The sequence below is a fragment of the Pogona vitticeps genome, chromosome 1 (assembly GCF_051106095.1).
Source record: "Pogona vitticeps strain Pit_001003342236 chromosome 1, PviZW2.1, whole genome shotgun sequence".
Lineage (NCBI taxonomy): Eukaryota > Metazoa > Chordata > Lepidosauria > Squamata > Agamidae > Pogona > Pogona vitticeps.
The window spans coordinates 278,089,523-278,114,739 of NC_135783.1; the positions used below are offsets into that span (position 1 = coordinate 278,089,523).

General features: G+C 39.3%; 1 protein-coding gene across 3 annotated transcripts in view; it reads right to left on the reverse strand.

Annotated features, from left to right (window-relative positions):
• Positions 1-982: 982 nt before the first annotated feature.
• PRMT3 (protein arginine methyltransferase 3) overlaps positions 983-25,217 on the reverse strand; it is an 88,465-nt gene continuing 64,230 nt past the window's right edge. For 2 of the 3 annotated variants that reach the window (XM_020782870.3, XM_072985888.2), the window contains exons 13-16: positions 24,710-24,796; positions 15,548-15,598; positions 15,279-15,366; positions 983-1,825 (exon numbers count right to left, since the gene is read on the reverse strand). In XM_020782870.3, coding sequence (XP_020638529.3) covers positions 1,716-1,825; positions 15,279-15,366; positions 15,548-15,598; positions 24,710-24,796 — 336 coding nt within the window. In that variant the 3' untranslated portion in view covers positions 983-1,715. Of the gene's footprint in view, positions 1,826-12,977; positions 13,274-15,278; positions 15,367-15,547; positions 15,599-24,709; positions 24,797-25,217 lie in introns of those variants that run through there. The other variant, XM_072985887.2, reaches the window with a different exon arrangement.

The following is a 25,217-nucleotide window of genomic DNA, read 5'->3' on the forward strand; positions in this document are numbered from 1 at the left end:
TGACAGAATTGCAAGGGTGCCAATATTTTTGGCCATGATGGACTTTGGTCCATTTGTGATGACCCCAACAATTGCTTTGGAATACTCGAGGGATAGTTCCCACTCATTAATCTGTAGAGTCTGCTGACCCAATGAGTCTGTTGCTAGGTTGTGTGCTGCAACAGGGACAGAAATTAGGTAGACGTGTCTTTGAATGAACTGCTCCTTGAGGAGGACAGAAAAGTAAAGGAGTGGGTAAAACAGTAATCAATGGGGTACCCCTCTTGTTTATATAAAACATTGTTCCAACATGAACAAGAAATTATATGTGGTGGGAATGTAAATGGATTCAGAAATTTTGAAAACTGATTTTTAAAGAAATATGTGATATATTTAGAAAATATATTGAATTCAACTCTAAAATTGCTTTGTTGTCAATTTATGATAAGGTAGAACTTGATTATTGTTCAAAGGAATTGATTTCCTATTTTATGACAAGTGCTAGAACACTAATAGCTAAATTTTGGAAAGATAAAAATGACATTAAATTAGAAGATTGGTATAATGAAGTATGGGACATTGCATTAAATGATAAATTAACTACTGAACTTAAGATGAAAAGAGGAGAAATAAGTTCAAATATTTTTATGCTATTTGGGGTAGATTTGTTGAATTTGCATTAGTGAAAGGAAAGGGAAAAGCCTCTAAACAACAATACAATTTTGGAAAGGAAGGTCATATTAAAAGTATTGTTCTAAGGGGTCCCGTGGGTATGGGGTGCATGGTAGTTTAGATTGTATAGTGAGTATTTTGTACTTTTGTATTTGTTCTGAAAAATAATAAAAATATTTTGTTTTAAAAATAGACTTTAAGACCGTGAGGACGTCTGTGCAGTTCCAGAAAAAACCCTTAGTGTGAATCACAGAGACCACGAAGAAGAACCTCTATTATTCAATTCTAGCAATTGTAATTCTAAAGGAAAAGGCTTAATAAATTCACAAAGTCAAAAAATAAATGAGTTTATTTTTCATGTGTTTATTTTTTACAATTTTATTTTTAACTGTATTACGGGAAAGAGTAACTTTATTTCATTTAAAACTAATGGAAGGAAAACAGTCTTATAACAAACAAATCTGTAAATTTCTTATACTCAAGATTCCTGCCAGTGGTCTGAACATGGTCTCTGCCTTTTACAAATGGCTGGAGTCCTTTCATCCATGGGGGACTTACAATTCAGTGGAAAAATCCAACCAGTCTAGGAGATGAGTTTGTTCACCTCCACCAACCTCTGCAGCATACTTTGTTCTCCAAAATCTTTGGATGATACTAAACCTTTCAGAGCAGTAGGGGAGTGTCATTAAGGGCTGCATGAAGAAACTCACATAAACCCTTCTACTACTGGGAGCTCTCTGAGATGAGCTAATGCCACCACCAAAATCAAACTCTGAATTCAGAGTTCCAAAATGCTGAACTATCATAGATTACAGAGCTCATGTGTTCTACACATCCATTTGCACCTACCTTCATATCCAATACGATGCTATGAATGCTTACTCAGATATAAAACCCACTGCATTCAGTGGACCCTACTCATATGTATGAAATCTGCCAAGACTTGCAGTAAAATACATCTAAAGTTGAACCATGCAGCCATCATTATTTTTCAGTTGCCATCTTCCTGCAAATATTTACAGCAAGCAAAGCAATTCACCCCTAAGCTGTTTACAGAACAGTCCTCACTGAAGGGTGTAAGTCTGTGTCACATTTTTAACTGTGAGTGTTATGATAAGGGAGCGTGGATCTTTTCTGTTTTTGTGAATTTTTATCTTTCCTTTCAGCTCTTCACCTGCATAAAAAAAACAGGAATTTCATTAAATCATCATGCAAATAACTGCATATAGTACAGCTATGTTTGCATTCACAATTCACTTTTTTACTAAATCAGTTTGCTATGACATGCTAAGAAAGTGCATCACAATACAGGTCCTCATTTGGGGAGCACTTTTCAATATATGTCATCCTTTTAAAAGGCAGAAAGTCCCCTAACCTTACCCCATCTCTAACAACTCTAGGCAATGCACTCTACTTCTGGTTATCAGACTGAAATCCAGTCCATTTTCCAAAGGAAAAGACAGATCATTTTGCATGTACTGATACTGAGTCATAAACCTGGCTGACTCCTGACTCTATTGTACATGGGCTATAATGTGGGTCTAGCAAACTGTAGCCCTCCAGATGTTGTTAGACTTCAGTTCCCCATAAGCTCCAGCCAGCACAGCCAATGTTGAAAAATACTGGGAGTTGCAGTCTTAAAATATGGAAAGTTGTCCTTGGCACACCTCTACTATAGGACATCCACTTGATGCAACATGGTTGCTTTGTTCCTACACCAATGTCTATAAACCATAGTAGATATTTACTGGATAGCTTTCTGAAATGCAAATGCCACCTTTATTTCTTTATAATGTTTTCTATACTGCGCAGTAGACCATGAACAATGTATTCTCGAAGGCTTTCACGGCTGGGATCTGATGGTTGTTGTAGGTTTTTCGGGCTGTGTCCAGAACACGACCAAACAGCCCGAAAAAAATACAACCATCAGACCATGAACATTTGGACTAGAACTTTTATGATGTGGCTAAGGGCCAATTCTGAAATCCTGTTAGTATTAAACAAGGAATGAAATGTATTTGTTTTACATTACAAGATCAAGTTTTACTATTCCAGATAAAGATGGATCAGTCCTTTGTTAGTTATTTCAGAAGTTTTGGCCTTGTATCAACTATATCCTCTTACTGAAAAATCGTTTCTGGATGTTTCCGCTAAATTCTTCTGACTGTCCCAATACACTGGTGTGCATGCAATTTGCCATTAAGCAGCTGTTTGTATCTCTCTGAAGACAAGTGCTTTAGTAATGAGTGAAATTATCTGTGCAAGCTCTTGCATATACTTAAAGAGTTTTTCAATTGTTTCTTTAATGTATGGAATGAAAATAAAAGTGCTCTTCTAAAAACAGAAAAGGACTGCATTACAAAGGTTAAGACAGCACTACATATTTTATATATGTTGAAGTGCTTATGCTCCACATCCCATGCGCTACAGCACGATATGGATGAGGAATCTTGTTTGTGTAAAGCATTGTACACCCTAATGCTCTACACAGAACAAAAATCAAGAAAGTGAAACATTCTGCCATAAATCCAGCGTTGCACCAATCACTGCCAGAGATCTCTCATTCATCCCCGCCTCTCTTGCTAGAGGCCCTGAAGCTCCTTAACACCTGCTCCTGTATGCTTCCCAGCTCACTGGAGCATGTTCTGAGGACATACAGAGGGCTAAGGGGAGGGGGATTGCCTCTACCCAATTCTGATAGCAGAGCAGAAGTACACCTTTGGATTCTGGCCTTTTTCTAACATACAGTATACAGAAACCATGGGCCTAAAATCAAAATATATGGAATTGTGACAGGGTGCTTAAATGTATGAATTAAGGCATATATTGGCTTTTAGAATTGATGCAGCCTTCCTGTCTTCTGTTCCGATATGATTTCAAATAAGAAAGGACAACTTCCCCTTTGATGACTCTCCAAGGTATAGGAAATTCAGGGAGTCATATGCCCAGGTAAGCTTTTTTTCTGAGCTTCCCAACCTGACGTTCTCCAGACAAACTGGACCAGAACTCCATCGCTGGTCATGGTTGGTGAGGGTAGCGAAAATTCTATTCTAACACATCAGGACTGCAGCAAGTCAAAGAAGGCTCAGACAGCTGTTAGCTCTTCTAGTTCCTTGATTCAACCATCCTAACCCTTTCCATACTGCATCTTACTCTATTAACCCACCCTATCTGTTTCCTTATTTTAATAGCATGTGATGCGAAAATAATCAAAGGTGTTAGCTACTGATTTTAAAGAATGATGGGAACATTGTACTTACAAGAACTTGTACATAATATGGAAAGGAAGTTACATACAGGTAAAATTTGTTTATCTCCTTGCAAACAGCTGCAATATCTCCATTTTTGTACTGAGATTAACTGAAGCTTATACTACAATATGGACTTAATTGCAATCAGTCCATTTTCCAATGAAATTGGTCCCAACTAGAGAAGGTTCATTGAACCAACTGTTGACTAATGAGTCAATACATATATAAATCCTACTGATTTATTCTAGCATGAGCTACCAAAAGGATTTGTGACACTATGTTCATATACATTTGATCATCAAAAATACTGTGTATTTTATTCTGTAGGTGACAGCACAGAATTGCTGTGACAATTAAACAAGGCATACTTGTATTTCTAAAAACAAAACAACTGGCAAAGCAGAACTCACTGCAAAGTTAAAATGTTATCCTCAAGAGATTCAAGAACATATTATCTTGGCTTAATTGTACAAAAATGAATTAAATGTAGTATTCAAAACAGTCCTAGTGATGAATACCTTGAGGCAAGGTCTAAGAAACAATCTTGCTGCCTACTACAGTTTTCATTAAAGACAGCTTTCTGTTATTTATAACCAAATTAATTGCATTAAGCGACCCAAACCATGAGTTTAATTCATTGTCACAAAGCAGATCTTTGCCTCTTTTTCACCCTAAAGGTCTGCATTAAATCTTCTTTTGTGCACAGCCATTTCTATAGATGAATTAAAGCAATGGCCGTGTGATCATGAGAGAGAGAGAGAGAGAGAGAGAGAGAGAGAGAGATCAAAGCAATTAATCAACGCCATGTAGATATAAAATGACTGATGTCCTTTCAACAGCTCTACTGCTCTCAGTGCTGCAGAGAACGGCTTCCTGAGACTAAGCTGCATCAACCTCTACTCAATAAGATGCAAAGCAAAGCAGAAGTCAAGCCATAGTTTGATCAAGACTGAATTCATTATCATTTTTACTGCAGCATTGTCAACCGTCTTTCAAAGCAAATGAAGTTTCTTTTGCCTAGTTAAAAAAGTCCAGTGAAGAGGCAAAACAGCACAGGCTGTTGAGGGGGAAGCGAGAGAATGGGGACGTGCTAAGCAAGTGTTCATAATTGGGCATCAGAGCAGATACGAAGTTTGTATTCATTGGGTCGGGTCAAACGGAGGTATTATAACAGATAAAACATTTCCTGATCACATCGTCTAAACAGCCTATCAGAGAAAACTCTCCTTGCTGCAGTTGCTTTTCAGCAGTTTTTATTTTATGCCTTCCAGCTCATGCTCAGTTGTTTCTCTTTTGAAATTTTCCACTCAAAGCTATCACCATCACCACCTGAAAGTTACAGAGCTGGAAGGGACCCTACGGATCATGAAAGTACAGTATAACTGATTAGTCACGGTAGACTCGCTTTGCACATATACCGTGTGCTAGTAACTCTGCTTTCAAAGGCAATCACATTTTGTTTCATTACTAAAATTCACTCTGTGTTCAGTTTTGCTACCTCCAGCCAGCAAACAGAAGCTGGGCTGAAGGGTTATCCTTTCCCAACACTGTTTTCATGACAAATAAAAACAGGATGTTAATTCTTAGTGGAGGGCAGATTTTGCCTCTCAAAACGTCTGCTCATTTACTGGGCCTCTTGCTTAAACTAAAATGCAATGTGCACCTGCAGTGAAAATTCCAGGGAAGGACTCAGAACTAAAACACTGTCAAAAGTGTCTAAACGCTCTAAAGAGAACACACTTTAACTATTGTCTGTTATTCTTGTCACTGCTCAAAAAGGATACTGTAAAGCTAAAAATGGTGATGAAAGTGGCAACCAAAAAGTTGAAGGAACAGCAGCCATTTTCTTATGAAGAAATGTAATTTTTAGGATTATTATGTTAGAAAATTAGGGGGGGCATGATGGAACCATACCAAATTATGCATGGGGTGGTAAACATGTTCCTGGAGATATTTCTCCTTTCTTCTCAGAATACTATAGCTTGGGATCATTGAATAAAGCTGGATGATGGGGGGAGGGAACAACAAACCATATAGGACAGCAGCAAGCGATAGCCATCAACCTTGGATGGTTTTTAAAAGAGATTATGCAACTTATTCATAGACACTATGGCTATCAATGGCTACTAGTCATAATAATTATATTTCATGTCCAATATAATAGCTAGTGCATCACTGTATACCAGTTGCTGAGGAGCACAACCTAGGAGGTGCTACTGCATTCATCTTTGGTGTACAGGGGATTTTCCAGCCACTGTCTTCATTCTAGTACATGTTCTTATGACTACAGGGAACAAGAGTGAATGAGTAGTACAGTGGTGCCTCGCTTAACGACTATAATCCGTTCCAGGAAAATCACCATTAAGCGAAAACATCATAAAACGAAATTAAAAACCCCACTGAAATGCATTGAAACCCGTTCAATGCGTTCCAATGGGGTAAAAACTCACCGTCCAGCGAAGATCCACCATACGGCAGCCATTTTCACTGCCTGTATAGCGAGGAATCCGTCCCTAAACACAGCGGGGAGCCATTTTAAGCACCTGGTGGCCATTTTGAAAATCTGACAATCAGCTGTTTTGATCATCGTAATGCGAAGAATGGGTTCCCGAAGCTTGGAACCTATCTTTGCAAAGCGAAAAGACCTCATTTAGACCATCGTTTTGTGATCGCAATTGCGATCGCAAAAAGATCGTCGTACAGCTATTTCGTCGTAATGCGGGGCAATCGTTAAGCGAGACACCACTGTAACATGAAAAACCTGTATCTACGCCTACAGAATATCCAATCAATCAGGTGGGAGGGGGAAATAGCACCAATGGAAATTACTTACATGATGATTTGGTAACAGCACACAAGCAAAATAGAAAGAAATCACAGAAATCATTACACATTACACCATTATACAGTATTATCTTGAGAAACATGACACTGCAGCCAACATTAGAAAGTACTAGAACTAGAAACCCAATGGGAGCCCTTTCTCCAACAGAAATTGTTTGTTATATCTTTTGCTAATGGTGTATCCTTGATATGATTATTCTTCATAATATTCTTGAATCCTGAAATTTCATGAATAATTTGCATAATCTCTTTACTCTTAGAAAAACCAAAATATGAAACATGCAGCAGCAAGAGAAAAACAGAAATGGGATGATAGGAATGATAGTCCCATAACATTTGACTGTATGAACTAGCAAAGACACAAAACTTATTTCTATACATATGAGGATAACCCAAAGTTAGAACAATGAGGTGGCCTTTAGAAAAAGGTCAAAAGTCAGCATGATTCCCACTGAAATGAATGTGATTTATTACTGAATGCACACATATATCCCATTGATTTGAATGAGTTTTCCTCTAGCTAGGGCTAATATCAGTTTAGTAGCGTGTGCCCTTTTTTACAAAAAGGTTTAGTTGCATAAAGCCTTGTGAGTCACTGTGGAAAATAACAAGCATTTTATTTCCACTGCAAGGCATTATCAAGAACATAAAAGAGAACCATGTGCTGTTTTACTGCTAATGGAATTTTGCTTGTGTGTGGATTTTATATTTCAACTTAATGCTTTTTCGGTTCTTTGGAATCAGTCCAAAATCTTTTTTAAAAAAATTTCTAGACAAGTTAGCTTTATTTTATGATTAGTGGAAATCTCAATCTAGAGATTTAGAGGAGCCACAAATATTCACTATTTAATGATTTACTTAATAAAAACATAAGAAAATCAAGGGCTTGGAGGGAAAAAACCAAGATTTTTTTCTTCTGTATTATAAAAAGACTGAAGATAGTTCTTTCATAAAAGTCTTCAGGAGGCCGTGATATGAAATCTGCAGGCACATTTATGTCAGTCAAAATGTACTTGCATGGACATAGTTTTCCTTGTCCACAAAATGCTAGATACACCTTTCCTCTGCTGTTTAGCAATGCTGCAAGGCATTATGAGCAAATGGGAACAGTGACAGCATTTTCTTGCACTTCACTATCTATCACTGTTATGTTTTGAAACACCACTCTTCAGGGATGAGGACTCAAATCGTGGGACACACTGTCAAGTCAAACTTAAGTAGCACCAGTGACTTGACTCAGATTTGACTCTGGATTTTTTTCAATGACTAAGACTCTATTCACAACTCAGAACCTGCCCGCCCCTCTCTTTTTTATGGGGGGGGAGCTTGTTTTTTTTTTAACAGGAACTTGGACTTGGGATTTGGTACCAAAGAACTCAGAATTGGACTCAGTAATCTTGCAGTGGCACAACAGTTAGCCTTTCCGGGCATATACTGCACATAAAGCTTTTAAACTACAGATGTTGCACTGGATTGTACAGTCTTGTAGCTGACATCATAATGATAACTTATCAGCAAACATGAACCTCATTTTAATAAGTTACTTTAATAAACGTGAAAAACTAAAGCTATACAGAAGATATATTATAAGAGCTGGTTGTAGGGCCAGACTCTGAAGAAACAGGAAAGAATTAATTTGATCCAGCAGATCATTTTTTGCAAGTAATGGAATCCATCTGTTAATAGAACAGCTCATAGGTCTAGTACAACCTTTCAGAAAAGGAAAAGGGAGGATGCAATTTGTTTAAAAATGTCCCCCTTCCTCCCCTTCCTCATCTGACACTGCTTGAGGGGAGGATATGTGAGGAGCACAGGGAAATTGACAATGGGCATAAGATTGCCAACTTCTGTTCATGGTGGCTGGCAGCTCCTCGTTCCATCTGCAGATCTCTGGATTTTAGTGTGCACAAATGGCCTTTCAAATTCTCCACTCTATTGCTGGGAGAAGAAATTCAAGAGAAAATGTCAATAAATTTCTCCAAGGGATGGAGAAATGTTCCAACAGTTTCTCGGAGGTGGGGCTCAACATTAGCAGTTGGTATCACACTTCTTTGTTCTAATGCATTTTTGGTTTGGCGGTATAAGTGGCAACAATAGCACCTGGCCACCATTTTGCTTTCTCCACGATACCTTCTATGGGTATTGTGGGATGAATGGGGTGGTGAGGCATCCACCAAGAAGTGGCAGAAAAATTCTGAAATGAAAGAGAGAGAAACTCTGAAAAGTGGTCTTCTATTTGTAGAGGAGTAAGGAATAGAAATCCCCAGAATCAATCAATGCCTCTCAGAAAAAGTGTCTTCTGAAAAATGTTACATTTTTGAGAGGCCACTGTAGCTGTCTTTGGCTCTGGTGCAGATGTTTATAATACAGGTTCTTCCCCCAAGCCTTGTTAGATAAAAGCAAATTTTCTATTTCACTTTCAGGGCTCTGTAAAATTTATTTCAGATATATTATCAACTACAGAAACACTAAAGGTTAGCAAAGCATGCTATATTTTCCCCCTTCTGTAACATTCCTCTTCATCATTATTTAGCCTCTTGGCAGCCTACATTTCCTAATCAGAAAAATCCCTCCAACATGAGTTATTAGTACTTTATAACATGTTCCCCTGGGATTTAACTGAAGTGTGAGACGCCAGAGAGGCTGCAGATGCTGTGGCCTGCCACAAAGATGATTATAAAATAAAATACAAGAAATGACCCACACAAACTGGCTACACTGTAAGTAACATAAGCACAAGAATCCAAAACTTCACCTATGATAATGTTCACAAACTTTCTTCGCCACTGAAAATCTTTTTGAAAGTAATTTTGTTTCTATCAGACTGAATGAGAAATTTCTTCTGAAATTTCTCACAGAAGAAATTTTCTGCACAGCATTACTTTTTAACAAACCCAACAGAGTGAATAGTGTGGGTAACAACTACTTCATCTACAACCATTTCAACTACATAATGTTGCACAGCATAGAAGAATACACAAGTGAAGTCTCCATGTTGCCTATGAGGTACTAAAAATATCCGTGGGTATAATGTCATCCCATTACATCACCCATTAAATGCAGCAGCCCTGTGAAGATTAATTGACTTAAATCCTGTTGCTTAGCATCGTCAAGAGTAGAGTAGACCCATTACCTCAGCAGGAATTTGGTCAACTCCTCCAGAAATTCTAATGATTCAAATAGGCTTACTCCAGGTGCAACTTAATATACTACAGTAAGTCACAACTAGAGGAGCCCCACTTGAATCAATGAAACTTATAGAGGAGTTGATTCACCAGATCTCCAGAGAAAATGGGTCTACTCTAGTGTAATTTACTGCACAAAGCAAAAGGATTTCAACCAGTGAAATACTACTTGATTTTCCCGTTTCTAATACTTCTTTTCTTTCTCTTATTGTTTCATAGAACAAAAATTTTAGTATACTGTTACAATTCTCCTGTGTCCAATGGCAATGGAAGTTATTGATAATTTACTCTTTATTGCCATTATCTGATAGCTTTCCAACGACTTGAAGCTGCAATGAAAAAGCAAGAGGTACAAATACTCTTTCAAGAAACAATCAGCTAATACAAGAGAATACACAGATAAATGATAGCTGAGTGAGAATAACACTCCATATGTTACATCAAGATCCTGCTGTAAAATGTGGCAATATTTTGCAAATAGAGATAGAATACTTGGCTAGCAGATAGGCGGGATATAAATAAAATGAATAAATAAATAAGTTCACAGTTGTATCTACCTTCAGATATCGTCAATCGTTCTAAAACGCAAAGTCCATTTACACTTTGTGTCATTGCTTTAGGAACACACAAGGTGTTCTTCCCATAAAACAATGAAACATCTTTTAAATCAGTCTTACTGAACAACGATCATTTTGCACAAGATGTTAAGCTATTTTAGTTTGACAACCTATTACATATTTAAAACACTTCCACACTTACTTATCAAATAGAAGTTACCACCATTCTAGCAAGACCACTAGCTGAATGAGCTCCTGAACAATTAGATTCCTATTACAGTGGTGCCCCGCATAGCGAGGTTAATTCGTTCCGGATTAACCCTCGCTATGCGAAATCGTCGCTAAACGGGTAGGGGAAATGTATTGGAACGCATTAAACTTTGTTTAATGCGTTCCAATACCTTTGTTACTTACCCGTTCAGCGAGGATTCCAGGTGCCGGCAGCCATTTTCGCGCCTTCGCTAAGCGAGGGCAGGGCGCGAAAACGGCTACCGGCAGCCATTTCCGGGCTTCCGGCGGCCATTCTGGAACCGCCGATCAGCTGTTCGGCGGCTCCAAAATGGCCGCCGCAATACCCGATCTTCGCAATGCGGGTTTTCCCCATTGCGACGATCGGGGGAGTTTCCGTATAGCGATCCCGAAAAAGGGATCGCTATACGGAAACATCGCTATACGGTGCACTCGTTAAGCGAGGCACCACTGTACTGTCTTTTATACATTTTGTAAAAAATCATTTTATAACTACTTCGACAGATGTGGAGATCTTAGATCCTAAAAAACAGAAACATTCTGATGTGGGGAAAGAACAAATTTCAAAATGCCAAAGTATGCATGTTTTATTCTGTTTAGTCAATACATTCCGCATTTCCAATGCGGGGGTCTTCTTCAGATGAATCTAATATGTTTGACAAGCTCCTTTTCAAGAGTAGTTATTTGTCCTTAAAACTCTTGATAGGCCTTGAAACTCCATCATATTTTGAATTTCCCCTCAGAATTTATAGAGGGCCAAAACACGTTGGCTAAACAAAATAAACCATGAACACAGTGCCAGTCTAAACTCATTCTCCCCCTTTTTATTTTGTTTTATTCCATTTTCTGGTGAATTCCTGCCAACTTTGGCTTATATCAGATGTTTAACATTACATCTGGTTTGGGGCCTACACATCTTGCAAAACCTTTAAAACCATCAATGCTCCTGCTCCTGCTGTCATGATACAACAAACTGCAATCTATAAAGCCAACATCTAAAATCCATGTTATGGACTGTAGAGTGTTATAATGCAATGCTATCTTTTACCATATGGTACCATAAATACCTGTCAGGGCTACTGTCTTAGAAAGTTTAATCCTATATATACCAAACAAGCAAAGAGTTAAATCACTATAGCCGTTGCATTGCATACTATTTTTAACTGCGACTGAAATGATGGTGACATAGAGATGAAATAGTCTTCTCCAGTGAGATGCTTCACCAGAAAATTTCTTCCCAAAAATGAGATATATAATATGCTCAAGATGCCACAGAGGTTACTTGTTTGAAGGGTTAACAAAAAGAGAAGTTCTGATGGATAAATTAATGTAGGGATTTTGTAACAGATGGAAAGGCTATAATGACAACCTGAATTACTTTGACCACTGATCTAGAAAGGTCATGCACTTATTGGGTACATATGTTAAAATCCATGATTATTCTTAAAGTCACTAGACCTTAGTTAACAGAGTTTTTATGGTAGATTAGAACAAGTACATCTTGATAGGTCTCTTTTTTGAAAAAAAAAATTAAATATGCCCTCTAGCAAATGCCACTGCACATTCATTAATATAAAACAAGTAAGAAGGGTCGACTAAACGAACCTATGAAAATAGGAGACTGCCAGCCTAAGAACATGTATCTCTCTGCACTGCAGGATTCAGTTGGCTGGTGTATTATAAGCACATAAATTATTATTTTCTTGAAGACATCACAGGTTAGACCTCAATAAGAAGCAAACTATGGCTTGCTTCCCGCAGTGAGATTAAGAAACTATAGAAATCCTAATCACTTTGCTTTCAATGTGTAACTTCTAAACACACAAAAAGAGATCGTAAGAGTGCAGTGCTTACTCCTGTGTGTACAGGCTTCCTTCATGTGGATTCATCTGGCCCTGCTGATGTCTTCTCCACAAAGGGAAGCTATAAATGGGGAATGAGTAAACTAATTTACTGTGCATATATGCTGTGCCCTTCACTATTTTTGAAATCATACACAGTTGATTTCAGAGAAAATCCATGCACTAATCTCACTGTAGATTATGGACTTTTATGTCTAGAGGAAAGACCCAAAAGGACTTCGAGCAATTATTTAAAAAGCCTCCAAAAAAGAATAGTTCATGCTTATGAAATATGTGCTCCCTTATTTGTGTAACTTTCTGTTGCCCTTTCAAAATTAACAGTTGTTTTTCATCTAATAGTATTATGAGGGCTGCCAGCAGCCATTCAGAACATTCTTAGGGAGTGGGAATTCTGAATTTCTAAACAGACCTGGAACATAGTGAGTTCTTTGTTTCGACATTCCTTGTGAGATTACTGTGTGCTGGGTTCCTGGTGCTCAGGACCAAGAACCCATACAGACTGCTTTCTGTATGATGCTATGGAAAACAGGGTGAATATATCTATGCAATATTTGTGCAGGAAGGTCAGACACAGAATCTTCTTTTGTGTAATCTGTGTGGGTGAAAGGGAATGGTGTGTGATGAGATTTGGCTTTGGCCAAGCCAACAGCTCACTTGCCAGGATCCAGTCAAACCTGAGGGGAGAGGAAGGAAAATGAGGGCTGTGCATGATGCCAGCCATTCAGACTTGCTCCCTCCACACCCTTTGCTGGAGTCTACCATCATCTTCCGTTGCACCCCAAAGATTATTCATTCTAGCAGAAACGGTGTACAGTGGTGCCTCGCATAGCGAGGTTAATCCGTTCCGGATTAACCCTTGATATGTGAAAACATCGCTGTACGGAACGGGAAAAGCCATTGGAACGCATTAAACTTAGTTTAATGCGTTTCAATAGGCTCCAAAACTCACAGTTCAGCGAAGTTTTCCCATAGCCGGCAGCCATTTTCGCGCCCTCGGTAAGCGAGGGGAGGGCGCGAAAATGCTGCGCGTGGCCATTTCGGGGCTTCTGGCAGCCATTTTGGAGCCGTCGAACAGCTGATTGTCGGGCGTCGCAAAGCGAAGATTGGTAAGCGAAACACTTACCAATCTTCGCTATGCGAGTTTCGCCCATAGGGGCCATCGGTATGCGATCGCATTTGCGATCGCAAAACCCTAATCGCTATGCGATTTCGTCGTTATATGGTGCGCTCGTTAAGCAAGGCACCACTGTAGTCTGATAAGAACTGGTCTGTGTGGACGGCGCTATGGGTGACAGGCACTGGTAGCACTGACAGTGCCTAGGACATGGCATTAAAGGTTGGGAAGGAAGGGAGTTGGGCTGCCAATGCCAAGCAAACAAGGCAACAGGTTTTGCTATGATTACTGATGATGTTGATGATGAATGTGATCATATAAACCAGTGCTACATAAGTCTGATTATTTTTCTTTCTCACATACTGCTGTGCGGACTGGTTCTCTGCTGCCATGCCACTCCTTTTTGGAGTACAGTGGTGCCTCGCAAGATGAACGCCTCGCCTGACAAAAAACCCACAAGGCGAATGGTTTTTGTGATCGTGTTGGTGACTCGCAAGACGGCTTCTTCTATGGCCGTGCTTCGCAAGATGATTTTTTTCGCAAGACGAAAATGATTCATTCGTCTTGCGAGGTTTCCCATAGGAATGCATTGCAATGCATTCCTATGTGAAACCACTTTTCGCAAGATGAAAATTTCGAATTACTTTAGTCTTGCAAGGCACCACTGTAGTTTTAAACGGCTCTTTAGAATTTTTGGTATGCCAGAAACGACAAATGGGACAACATGAACTTGGAACCTGAGAAAGGCTCTCCCATTTGTCTAAAATAAAAGGACCAATAAACAAAAAATATTCTTTCAAAAATCAGAGGCACCCATGAAAGAACCTGAAAGGAAAGAGATAAAAAAAAACCCCTTGCTGGATACATCTCTTATATAGATACTTTGAGAAGTGATATAGCCTGACATATCCTTTGCTGCAAGCATATGCAAACAAACAAACAAACAAAAACAAGAACCAAAGACAGCTGCAAATGCACACACTGCATGTATAAACCACAATATGTAAATTTCTGTGACGTAGTCACAGTTATGATAATACAAAATTGATTTAATTGGTCACTAACCTGCTCTACACTTTCTGTACAAGCAAGCAATTAGAGATGATATTTAAAAGGTGTTAAGCCACCCACTAACAAGCAATAATTTTTCCCTAGGCTATAGTACTTTCTGCTGTATAACAGGGTTTGAAGTTTTAAATGCTTTCACAATAAAACTCTATATAGACAGAAAGCCAACACATCAGGGAGAACTTCCTTCTTTTATACTAGTCAAATATATGCAGATATTTTAAATAACATGGGGAACAATATTTAGAACTCACTCCTGCACCACATGGAAGGATAATTTAAGGCCAGCACAATATTTTTGCTGAATACATATGATAAGCATTTAAAATTCGACCACACGTCTTGTAGTCTGAAGCAGAATAGAAATATTAGAAATAGATTGTACTTTTGTGGTGCATAAGAAATCCTTAGTTTTAGCAGCAATTCTGAAAAGTGTGTCTAACGTGCTCTATACTTCTTGTGTTACAGAGTTCTATCTACACAGAAATATGCTGTACCTTCTTCCACAGCAATTGGGTTCTCCAGAAAAAATGTTGTCTGTTTCCAGTGTGTCTTGGCACAACAGGGACTTGTAGAAAACATTACCTGAAGTGATAGAATTCAAAAAATATGTGATGATATGCATGAATTAATAACATATTATGGTAACTTATTGCACAAATACATATACATTAAATATCTGCAAGAGCTAAACAGACCTTCAGGCAATAATCTGACAAAATATACCTTGCAATTAATATTGAACATGTAACATTCAACTACTTACTTGCTTGTTGCAATTCTTCTCAAAATATATATCAAAATATCCCGCAATTGCCTGTATTAAAAACACACAGACCAACACAAGAATGTTAACAGTACTCATTATCAGTGTATGAAATAAGCCATGTAAATTGAGTTTGGCTATGTGATGGGACTTTATCTTCCCTCACTGCAGCCTCTTGCCCCACGTCACTCTGCTACGCACGGTCCCCTCCTCATTCCACTGACAGAAGGCATTTTGTCTGCAGAAAAGACTGAATATAACCCAGTATTAAAATATTTTGCAATTTATTGCTAGGAATTGGAAACAGCTTACAGTTTCCAGTTAAGTGACTGATATAGGGAAGTTTGGGATTACCGTATTTTTCGCTCTATAAGACACACTCCCCCCCAAAAAAAAGTGTGGGGGGAAAGTCTGTGCGTCTTATGGAGCAAAGCTGGCGATTTCGCCCCCACAAGCCCCATGGGGGTGGGTGGGAGCTTTCCAGAACCCTTGGGAGGCTCACCCCACCCCACCCCTGCACGGGGCCAGCAGGGTGAAATCGCCACCTTCTGGGACTCTTTTGAGGCTTGGGAAGCTTCAGAAGAGTCCCTGAAGGTGGCAATTTCACCCCTCTGGCCCCTGGAGGGCAGAGTGGGCCTCCAAAGGGTCCTGGAACACACCCTAGGACCCTTTGGAGGCTCACCCTGCCTCCCCCACGGGGCCAGAGGGGGCCAAATTGCCACCTTCTGGGACTCTTTTGGGGACCTCCATCTCACGGCAAGCATTCAGGACTCAATTTTTACCTATATGTTGGTGTCATTGTGTTTTACTGGTGGCTTTTAGCATTTGGATACTTCCAACATTCTGACACCATCTCACCTAATTCATTTGGGGTTTACTATAAAAATTAATGTTTTGAGTTTCATATTTCTAAATGGCTCTGAGGGAATTGTCGATGTGGTGATACAATAAACTGACTAATCAGGTCTTAAGAAGGACTAGAATCAGACTGGAATGTTATGTGAAGCTTGTGCAGCTTGCCCAAGGCCAACTCATTTATCTTTCAATAATATGTGAACTGCCTTGCATCCCATAATAGGAAGAAGGGCAATATAGAAAGAAAAAGAAATATAGAAAGAAAGTGAATGCACAGGGCTTGAAAAACTTTAGAATGTCTCACCAGTCAGTCAAAAATTTCACCAGTCAACATGCCCAGACTATAGCCTTGTAATTTATGTTTAAACTTAAACTTAAATTTAAATTTGAACTAGGCACTTTCTACATAACAATGCGTACAAACCCAAAATAAATATACCCTCAGAGTTGGGTTGCTTTATTACCTGCGTGCCCTTGGGTCATGAAGCTTGCATTTTGAATGCCTTTCTTTTGAATGCCTCCAGCAAAAATAAAACTGAAAGCAAAGGCGTCCAGCCTCTTAAGGTCCAGCCTCTTAAGGAGCCAGGTCGTTGGGTTGAAATTGGGGGGCCGGGAATCTCCATATTCTCCAGCATGAGACTATTCTACATTCTCCTGCAGAGCTATATATATCTTCTGCCACTCCAACTCTCTTCTCACAAGAAGAGGGCTGTTTTTCCTTTTGCAATTGGAAGGGGGAGGGGAGGACTGCAGGATCAGAGAGAGAAACAGGGACTGAGAGTAAGGAGGGAGGGAGGGAGGTGTGGTTAGTGAAGCAGCATTTTTTCACTTGTCACAGATGAGTGGACTAGTAGATTTTTCAAGCCCTTTGAATGCAGCAGCAAGTGACGCTGGAAAAGAACCAACTTCCCACTTTCTCAAAACGTTCTTCACCAAAACCTAGGGATACATGTCATATTCTGCAGTTCAGTCTCACACAACTATGCTTAATGTAACAGAAACAAGTGAAGTAAAATTAAGGCTACAGTTTAAATACTGTGAGACCAAATCAGCAAGGAAAAATAGAAGGTTATGTGTTTTCAGCTATTTCTCTCCCATCACCACAGCGAATGGAATACATATTCTCTCTCTGGTCTATTTATTACTAGGGCTTTTGCTCCCAAACAGTAGCAAAATATATACTGTAATTAGCTACAATACTTAATGCAAGTAGTAACAGGACGCTTTGTAAAGCTTTTGGAAACAGAAACTGCTAATAGTTTAGCAATTCAGAGCATTTCTTCTACTCTACTAAAGAAAAGCTTAAAGACTAAGAAATGCAACAGTCTGCTGTGTCTAAGGGATCAGTTTTGGACATGATTGGGCATCCCCGCCGCATATCCCAAACATTTTGGAAAAACTTCGGAAAAATACATGTATTTGGCTCAACATGTCCCAGAGAGGAGTGTCACAGGAGCAAAAGGGGTTCAGGGACGGGTATGTGTGGCAATATGAGTTTTGCAGGCTGTCCAGCACCTTTCTCACTGGGCAAGCAAAAGCCAAGGGAACCTCTTGGGAAGTGCAACCTCGACCAGCATTCCCCCAAGAAGTTCGCTGCCCTGCTGCGAAAGGAAGCACCAAGAAAGACCTGCCTCAAGTACAGCTCCCTAAGGAGGGGGAAGGCTTTGAGAAGAGCAGTGGGACCTCAAGGGAAGCTATTTTCTGATAGTTCCATCAGAAAATGAACAGTTACGAAGTATGTTAACCTTTTGTTAATTGTTGTTATCTTCAGCAACTGTCTTAGTATCTATGAACTTTAAATCTGTGCCAGTTTTAAGCTGCGGAATTCAAACAGCATGAAGTGACATACAACTGAAAGACATGAAGTTAAAAAAATAATTTGTCTTTAAAGCAAAAGTATGCTGTGTGTATACCAGCCCATAGCACTTAAAAGAACTCTGTGCAGTTTACAATTTAATTATGCAGGCTACACACTGCTTCCCCCCACTCCATGAGCTGGGTACTCAATTTACAAAACTTCGAAGGATGGAAGGTTGAGTCAACCTTGAGCCAGATACCTGAGTCTGGGGTCAATCTCAGGTCATGAGCAGAGTCTTGGCTGCATTACTGCAGTTTAACCACTGCACCACAAGGCTCTTCTTTGAAAGTTTTCTTATTTTGTTTTACACACAAGAAATTATGCTTGTTTCTTCTATGATAATGTTACTCTTCTTCACCTTTCGGCCCCATCTTTGATGACCGAAGATCCCCAGAGTCATCATCATGATGGAATCCAGCCTTTCTGTTTGAGTCTATCAAACACAACTCCCTGAACAGAACCTGTCGAGACTGTGAGAGTGAACAGAATGGGAACAGTCATATATAACTAAGGCTCTGGTCTGACACGCATATTAAGAGTGTGTTTTAGGTTTAAATAAACGCACAGCAATAGAGTGTTATTATTCTACCTTCTCAGCATCTCAAAAACAGATAAAACTGGTGTTTGTGTGTTGACAGGAAGCGGGTTGTTTTGAAAAGCAGGCAAGCAAAGAAAGAGCTAGTAAGTTAATGAGATGTAAAAATTGACCACATCATCCCCCTCTCCCCCAGAATTTCTCCTAATCATAAACCAAGTCAGCTATACAGGAGGGAAAATGAGGAGCACTAGAGCTGCAAATGTGATCATTAAGCCTGCATATGGACCTGTGAAATCAATTCATAGTCCAAGCTGACGTTGAAGTATAGGCCAGGTTAGCTGGCTCAATATAGAAATCTGTCTAAGTCTATTAAGGGGAACACACTCATAATTAGCATCAGTAGCCTTAATACTGCCAATTCAAGAGCTGCAGGCACAAGATCAGGGCAGGACAAAAATAATCAGCATAATTTCTTGTACAAGAGAAATATTTGCAGTTCTATGAAACATGTAGCTGTTCAACTGTGAGTGAGGGACACCTTTCTAACACTGAAAGTCACAAAAATTCACTGGAAACATGCACAGGTTACTTACTGGTTATCCTGAATGTCAGGCTTGTGGTAAAGGATAATCTGAAGCACAGGCTAATATTGGCTTCTTCATTTACCTGAGCCTTCTCTTTAAAAAGGAGAAACCTTCTGTCCACTTTGTAAAGCCCATCTGATTTATACAACCCTCTGTAAAAACCATTAAAAGCAATCTGACCAATTCACTTAGGGAAAAGGAAATTAAAAGTTGCCATCATTGCTATCAGCTGCAGGGAGCAATTTATCATTTTTGTTTCTCGTCAGTATCGTGTTCCAACAGCATGCACCTCGAGCAGATACAATTAGGCAGCTGGCCACAGAAGTAGGAGGATAATGTGCTTTTGATGGAGTTTATCCAACCATGGCGATGAAATGCTTGTAAGCCTTGCAACTGGGGTGGAGTGGGGTGGGGAACAAACACACTATCACTATGTTCCTGCAGCAGAAAAAAAAAACCCAATTTAATTTTAAAAATGGTATTTCCAAAATGAAAATGATTCAGCATCTTGAAAGTACTGGATTATTTCATGGCAGGGTTCTGAAGAAAATTTAGTTTGTTTGCTGCATAAAATGTTTCATCTCAAATCAGAATAGGCACATTCTAATTTTAGAATAGCACATGTGTAAAGCCATTTTGCATCTCAAAATTAGAATAGCACATTCCAAGAATTATTCAAGCAGGCTTTCTATTACATTATTCAAAATTTGACTAGAAGTAAATTGCATTTAGTTTCACTCTACATAACTTCAATTCTTCACGACGAACTCAAAAGCAAAGCTATCTCCTATCAGTCAAGATGGGTAGGCTTCTCATTCTTGGAGGCAAGAAATTAAGGTTGCATTTACTCCTTTAACAAAAAGTTCTTTACAAGCTAGAGTCTATGAAGGATCATAGAGGTGAAATAATTAGAAAATTTCACTCAAAGTAAAAGACCGTCAAGCTCCGGCGCTAGAAGAGCTGCTTCACTCTTACCTAGTGCTAAATCTCAGCAGTTTAGTGCTAGAAGCCAATTCTCTTTAGATTGGAGTCTAAAGTAAACAGCAAACTGCTTACCTATTCTGAGGCAATGCAGCACAATGGAATTTATTTATTTATTTATTTATTTATTTATTTATCTATCTATCTATCTATCTATCTATCTATCTATCTATCTATCTATCTATCTATCTATCTATCTATCTATCTATTTAAAATGTTTCCATGCCACTTTTCTCCTTAAAAAGAACCCAAAGCAGAAGGTAATGGGATATGTAATATCTTGTTACTTGGTGTGTTTGGGTAGGAACAAAGCTCAGCAGAAGGGCATTCCTGTAGTATGCACCTGCTGGGCTTTGCCATCTACATTATTGCAATCCTTTAGGGACTCAAAGGGGTACCTTTACTTGCATTATCATCTCATTCCCGCAAATGATACTTTCAACAATCCATGCTTCCCAGAAGGAAATAAGTAGGCATAGTCTTTGACTATTGGGGGGGTGGGGATATCTGGGGGACTCCCCAAGTATGCAGACCCCATTATCATCTCTGTCAGAGGCCCAAAGGTTTGGCATGGAAACCAATGAATTCAGTATTACAAAGAACAATGGTGTTGAACCACTGCATCTCCATTTGAAACAATAAGATACTATATTAGAATCACAGAACCATAGAGAATTGATTTGGAAGGGGCCAATAAGGCCATCAAGTCCAACCTTCCGCTCAATGTAGGAATACAATCAAAGCATATCTGCCAGGTGATTATCTATGTTTTTCTTGAATGCCTCCAGTGTTGTAGCACTCACCAAATCCCAAGATAACGGAGTTGTGCTCTAACAGTTAGGAAGTTTTTCCTGAGATTCAACCAAAATCTGGCTTCCTTTAACTGCCCATTGTTGCGTGTCCTGCAGTCTGGGATGACTGAGAACAGACCTTGTCCCTCCTCTGTATGACAGCCTTTCAAATATTTGAAAAGTGATATCATATCAATGATCAGTTTTCTTTTCTCAAGGCTAAACATGCCCAATTCTTTCAGCCTTTCCTCATAAGGCTTGATTTCCAGCCCCCTGATCATCCTTGTTGCCCTCCTCTGAACTTGTTCCAATTTGTTAGCATCCTTCTTGATGTGTGGTGTCTGGAACTACAGACAACACTCAAGGTGAGGCCTAACCAGTGTGGAATAGAGGGGAACTAGCACCTCCCAGGATTTGGAGCTAAACTTCAATTAATGCTGCCTAAAATATCATTTGCATTTTTTGTAGCCACATCACACTGTTGTCTCATATTTAGCTTGTGATCTACGACAATTCCAAGATCCTTCGTGCTCACAGTTTTGCTGAGCCAGGTATCCCCCATCTTGTAATTGTGCAGTTGGTTTCTTTTTCCGAGATGCAGTACTTTGCACTTATCCCTGCTGAATTTCATTCTGTTGCTTTTGGCCCAGGACTCCATCCTATCAAGGCCATTTTGAATTTTGTTTCTGTCTTCTAAGGTATTAGATATTCCGCCCAATTTGGTATTATCTGCTAATTTGACAAGCATTCTCTGTACTCCCTCATCCAAAAATACTGAACAGCACCGGGCCCAGGATTGAGCCGTAGGGTACCCCACTTATTATTTCTTCACAGTTAGAGAAGGACCCATTAATCATCACCCTCTGAGTATGATTCTGTAGCCAACTGTGTATCCACCTGACACTTGGTCTATGCAGGCCACACCTAGTTAGCTTGCTAATCAGGATATCATGGGGCACTTTGTCAAAAGCTTTGCTGAAGTCAAGATATATTATGTCTACAGCATTCCCTCTGTCTGTCAGGGAGGTGACCTGATCAAAAACTGAGATCAAATTAGTTTGGCAGGATTTATTCTTGACAAATCCGTGTTGGCTTCTAGTTCTTACTGCATTATTTTCTAGGTGCTTGCATAATGACCGTTTTACGATCTGTTCCAGAATTTTGCCTGGGATTGATGTCAGGCTGACTGGCCTGTAGTTCCCAGGTTCCTCTTTTTTTGCGCTTTTTGAAGACAGTGACAACACTGGCTCTCCTCCAATCCTCTGGCACCTCACCAGTTTCCCGTGATTTCAAGAAAATAATGGATAGCAGTTCTGAGAATTCTTCAGCCAGTCCCTTCAGTACTCTTGGATGCAGTACTCTCAGATGCAGTTCATCTGGCCCTGGAGATTTTAACTAGTTCAAGGAAGTAAGGTATTCCTTGACTATTTCTTTATCTATCTCCAGCTCCAATCCTGCCACCACTTGCCCTTCCCATTTGTTTGGAAGTTCATATTCTGTCTTATGGGAAAAGACTGAACTAAAACAGGAATTGAGCACCTCTGCCTTTTCTTTGTCCTCTGTTATCCATCTCCATCGCGGAGCTGTGCCACTATGTCTTTTTTTGTCTTTTGCTACTCACATAGCTGAAGAATTCTTTTTTATTGCTTTTCGTGTGTCTAGCCAACCTCAGCTCTTTCTCAGCTTTTGCCCTCCTAATGCCATCCTTGCATTTCCTTGCTACATGTCTGTAGTCATCCTTGGTGACCTGGCCTTCTTTCCATTTCCTGTACACATCTTTTTTGGTTTTTAGGTCCTCCCTGAGCTTTTTGTGAAGCCATACTGGCCTTTTTTGCCACCTACCCCCCTTTTTTCTTGTTGGAATTGTTTGTAATGCCTTTAGAATTTCTGTTTTTAGAAGTTCCCACCTTTCTTTGACTCCTTTTCTTGTTAGGATCTCCTACCATGGGACCTTACTTATCCTTGTTCTGAGATTGTTAAAATTAAATTTTTAAAAATCCAGTAGACATGTGTTGCTACAGTCTGCTTTCGTTTCCTTTGAAATCAAGAATTCTAGAAGGACATGGTCACTCTCACCTAGAGTTCCCCTTACTGACACTTCCCCCACCAAGTCATCTTAGGAACATGCTTACTGCACATATTCTATGGCCTGCTACCTTTTTCAGCACATTATTACAAACTGAAAATGCATTGTGTTTTCCTCCCCATAACAGGCTGAAAGGGAAACAATTTAAGCACCTAGGGCTACAGAGTTTCACACACTTGTTTGGGGAAAATCCCACTAAACAAAGTGGGCTTGTATGTGTTATTTGCCATCAAGTAAGATTTTAGAGTACAGTACCTTAGTTGGAATTGGAGGTAAGTGATATATGTAAGATGTAGCTTCTCCAATGCCACACTCCCTAGTCAGTTTCCCTGGCTGACCCCAGGTCTCCTGAGTCCTAGTCTGTCACTCTATCAACTACAACTTACTGAGTATTCAACTGGGTACTTTTCTGATTAAATATGAATAAGGATGACCTGAATCCACAGTCTTTCTGTTTCAAGAATAACCTTCAACAGTTGCTTTTTGTTTCAAAAGTAGAAAGTGTCAAGGTCTTGGCATCAAATAAAATTTGTTCTAATATTTTAGAAAAGAAGCCAAAAATCTAAATAGAACATTCTAGAGGAAAAAAATGTATCCAACCACAGACTTACATTTTAAGATATCTCCAAAATTCCCAATACAAATAATAGATGTTACTCTTCATTTACTGCAAGGTTAGGCAGCTTGATATGATAAATGGGCTGCCAGCTTCTAACTAAACTGCCATACTCCATCACAAAAGGAGTGGAGATTCTGGCCATAAGATGTCAATAATATTGCATGATGAATGCCTAATACCTGACAAACTGTTTTTGTTTTTTGAGCAACACTACAAAGCTTTGATCAAACATGAATAACAAACATATCACTTGTATTACTAACTGGGGGTGGGAGTGCACCCAAATCAACAAATACACCTATCAGTTTGAAAAGGAAGATGCACACTATATCCCAAAGTTGTACAGATCTTTAAAAACATGCAAGCAATGTCATATGCAGAAGCCCTAAACATATGCATATTTCTTTGTTGAAAGTGTGAGTTCCCAGGGTAGAACATGCAGTGAGTAAGCTTAAAGTTGTTCCCTATGAAGAGGGCAAAAACAGATCAAAGCATGGGAAGAGAAAGAAATTAAAAAACAAACCCAAACATAAAGGAAATACCTGTGACAAGTGGAGAGCGAAATAACGCAGAAAATAAACACAGGCAGAACAGAGACTTCTTTAATGGAAATAATAGATGACAGGAGAGAGGAAGAGACTTAAAAGAAGTAAAGCAGGACAGACCACAGGAGAGAGAGACCACAGGAAAGACTGTATACATTGGCCAAAGACTGGAAACACTGCTCGAAGGGGCTGCTGTCATGTTAAAAGCTAACCTGAAGTTTACTGAATTCAAACTTCCATTTGCAAATATAAGTGATCCAAACTGAGGCACTGAGTCCAAAGGAATTCTTAAATAAAATCTTTACCGTACACACTGAAGTCTTCATGACCTTCAGGGTGAAGTCTGATGAGCACTGTAATTCTGGAACAGATACAACATGGCAGTCTATCCGCTGTAAGACAGTGCAAGACTGAGGTGAGTCTGAGAAACAAATTATTATTTTAAAAAAAGGGCTGTTAGTCAGCCCTTTACTACAAACCTGTAAGAAAACTATCTTAGCTTAGGAAAGAAAACAATAAAATAGTCATAAAACCATAGAATAATGAGGTTAGAAGGGACCTATAAGGCCATTGGGGGCAACCTCCAACTCAATGCAAGAATTCAAATTAAAGCAGATCTAACAAATGCTTGTCCAGTTTTCTCAGCATTATAACACTCACTGCCTACCATCCTAATTGGTTCTGTTGCCATGCTGCTCTAATAATTAGGACATTTTTCCAGATGTTCAACTGAAATCTGGCTTCTTGTAACTTGAGCCCATTGTTGTGTGTCTTGCACTCTGAGACAATCAAAAACTGATCCTGTCCCTCCTC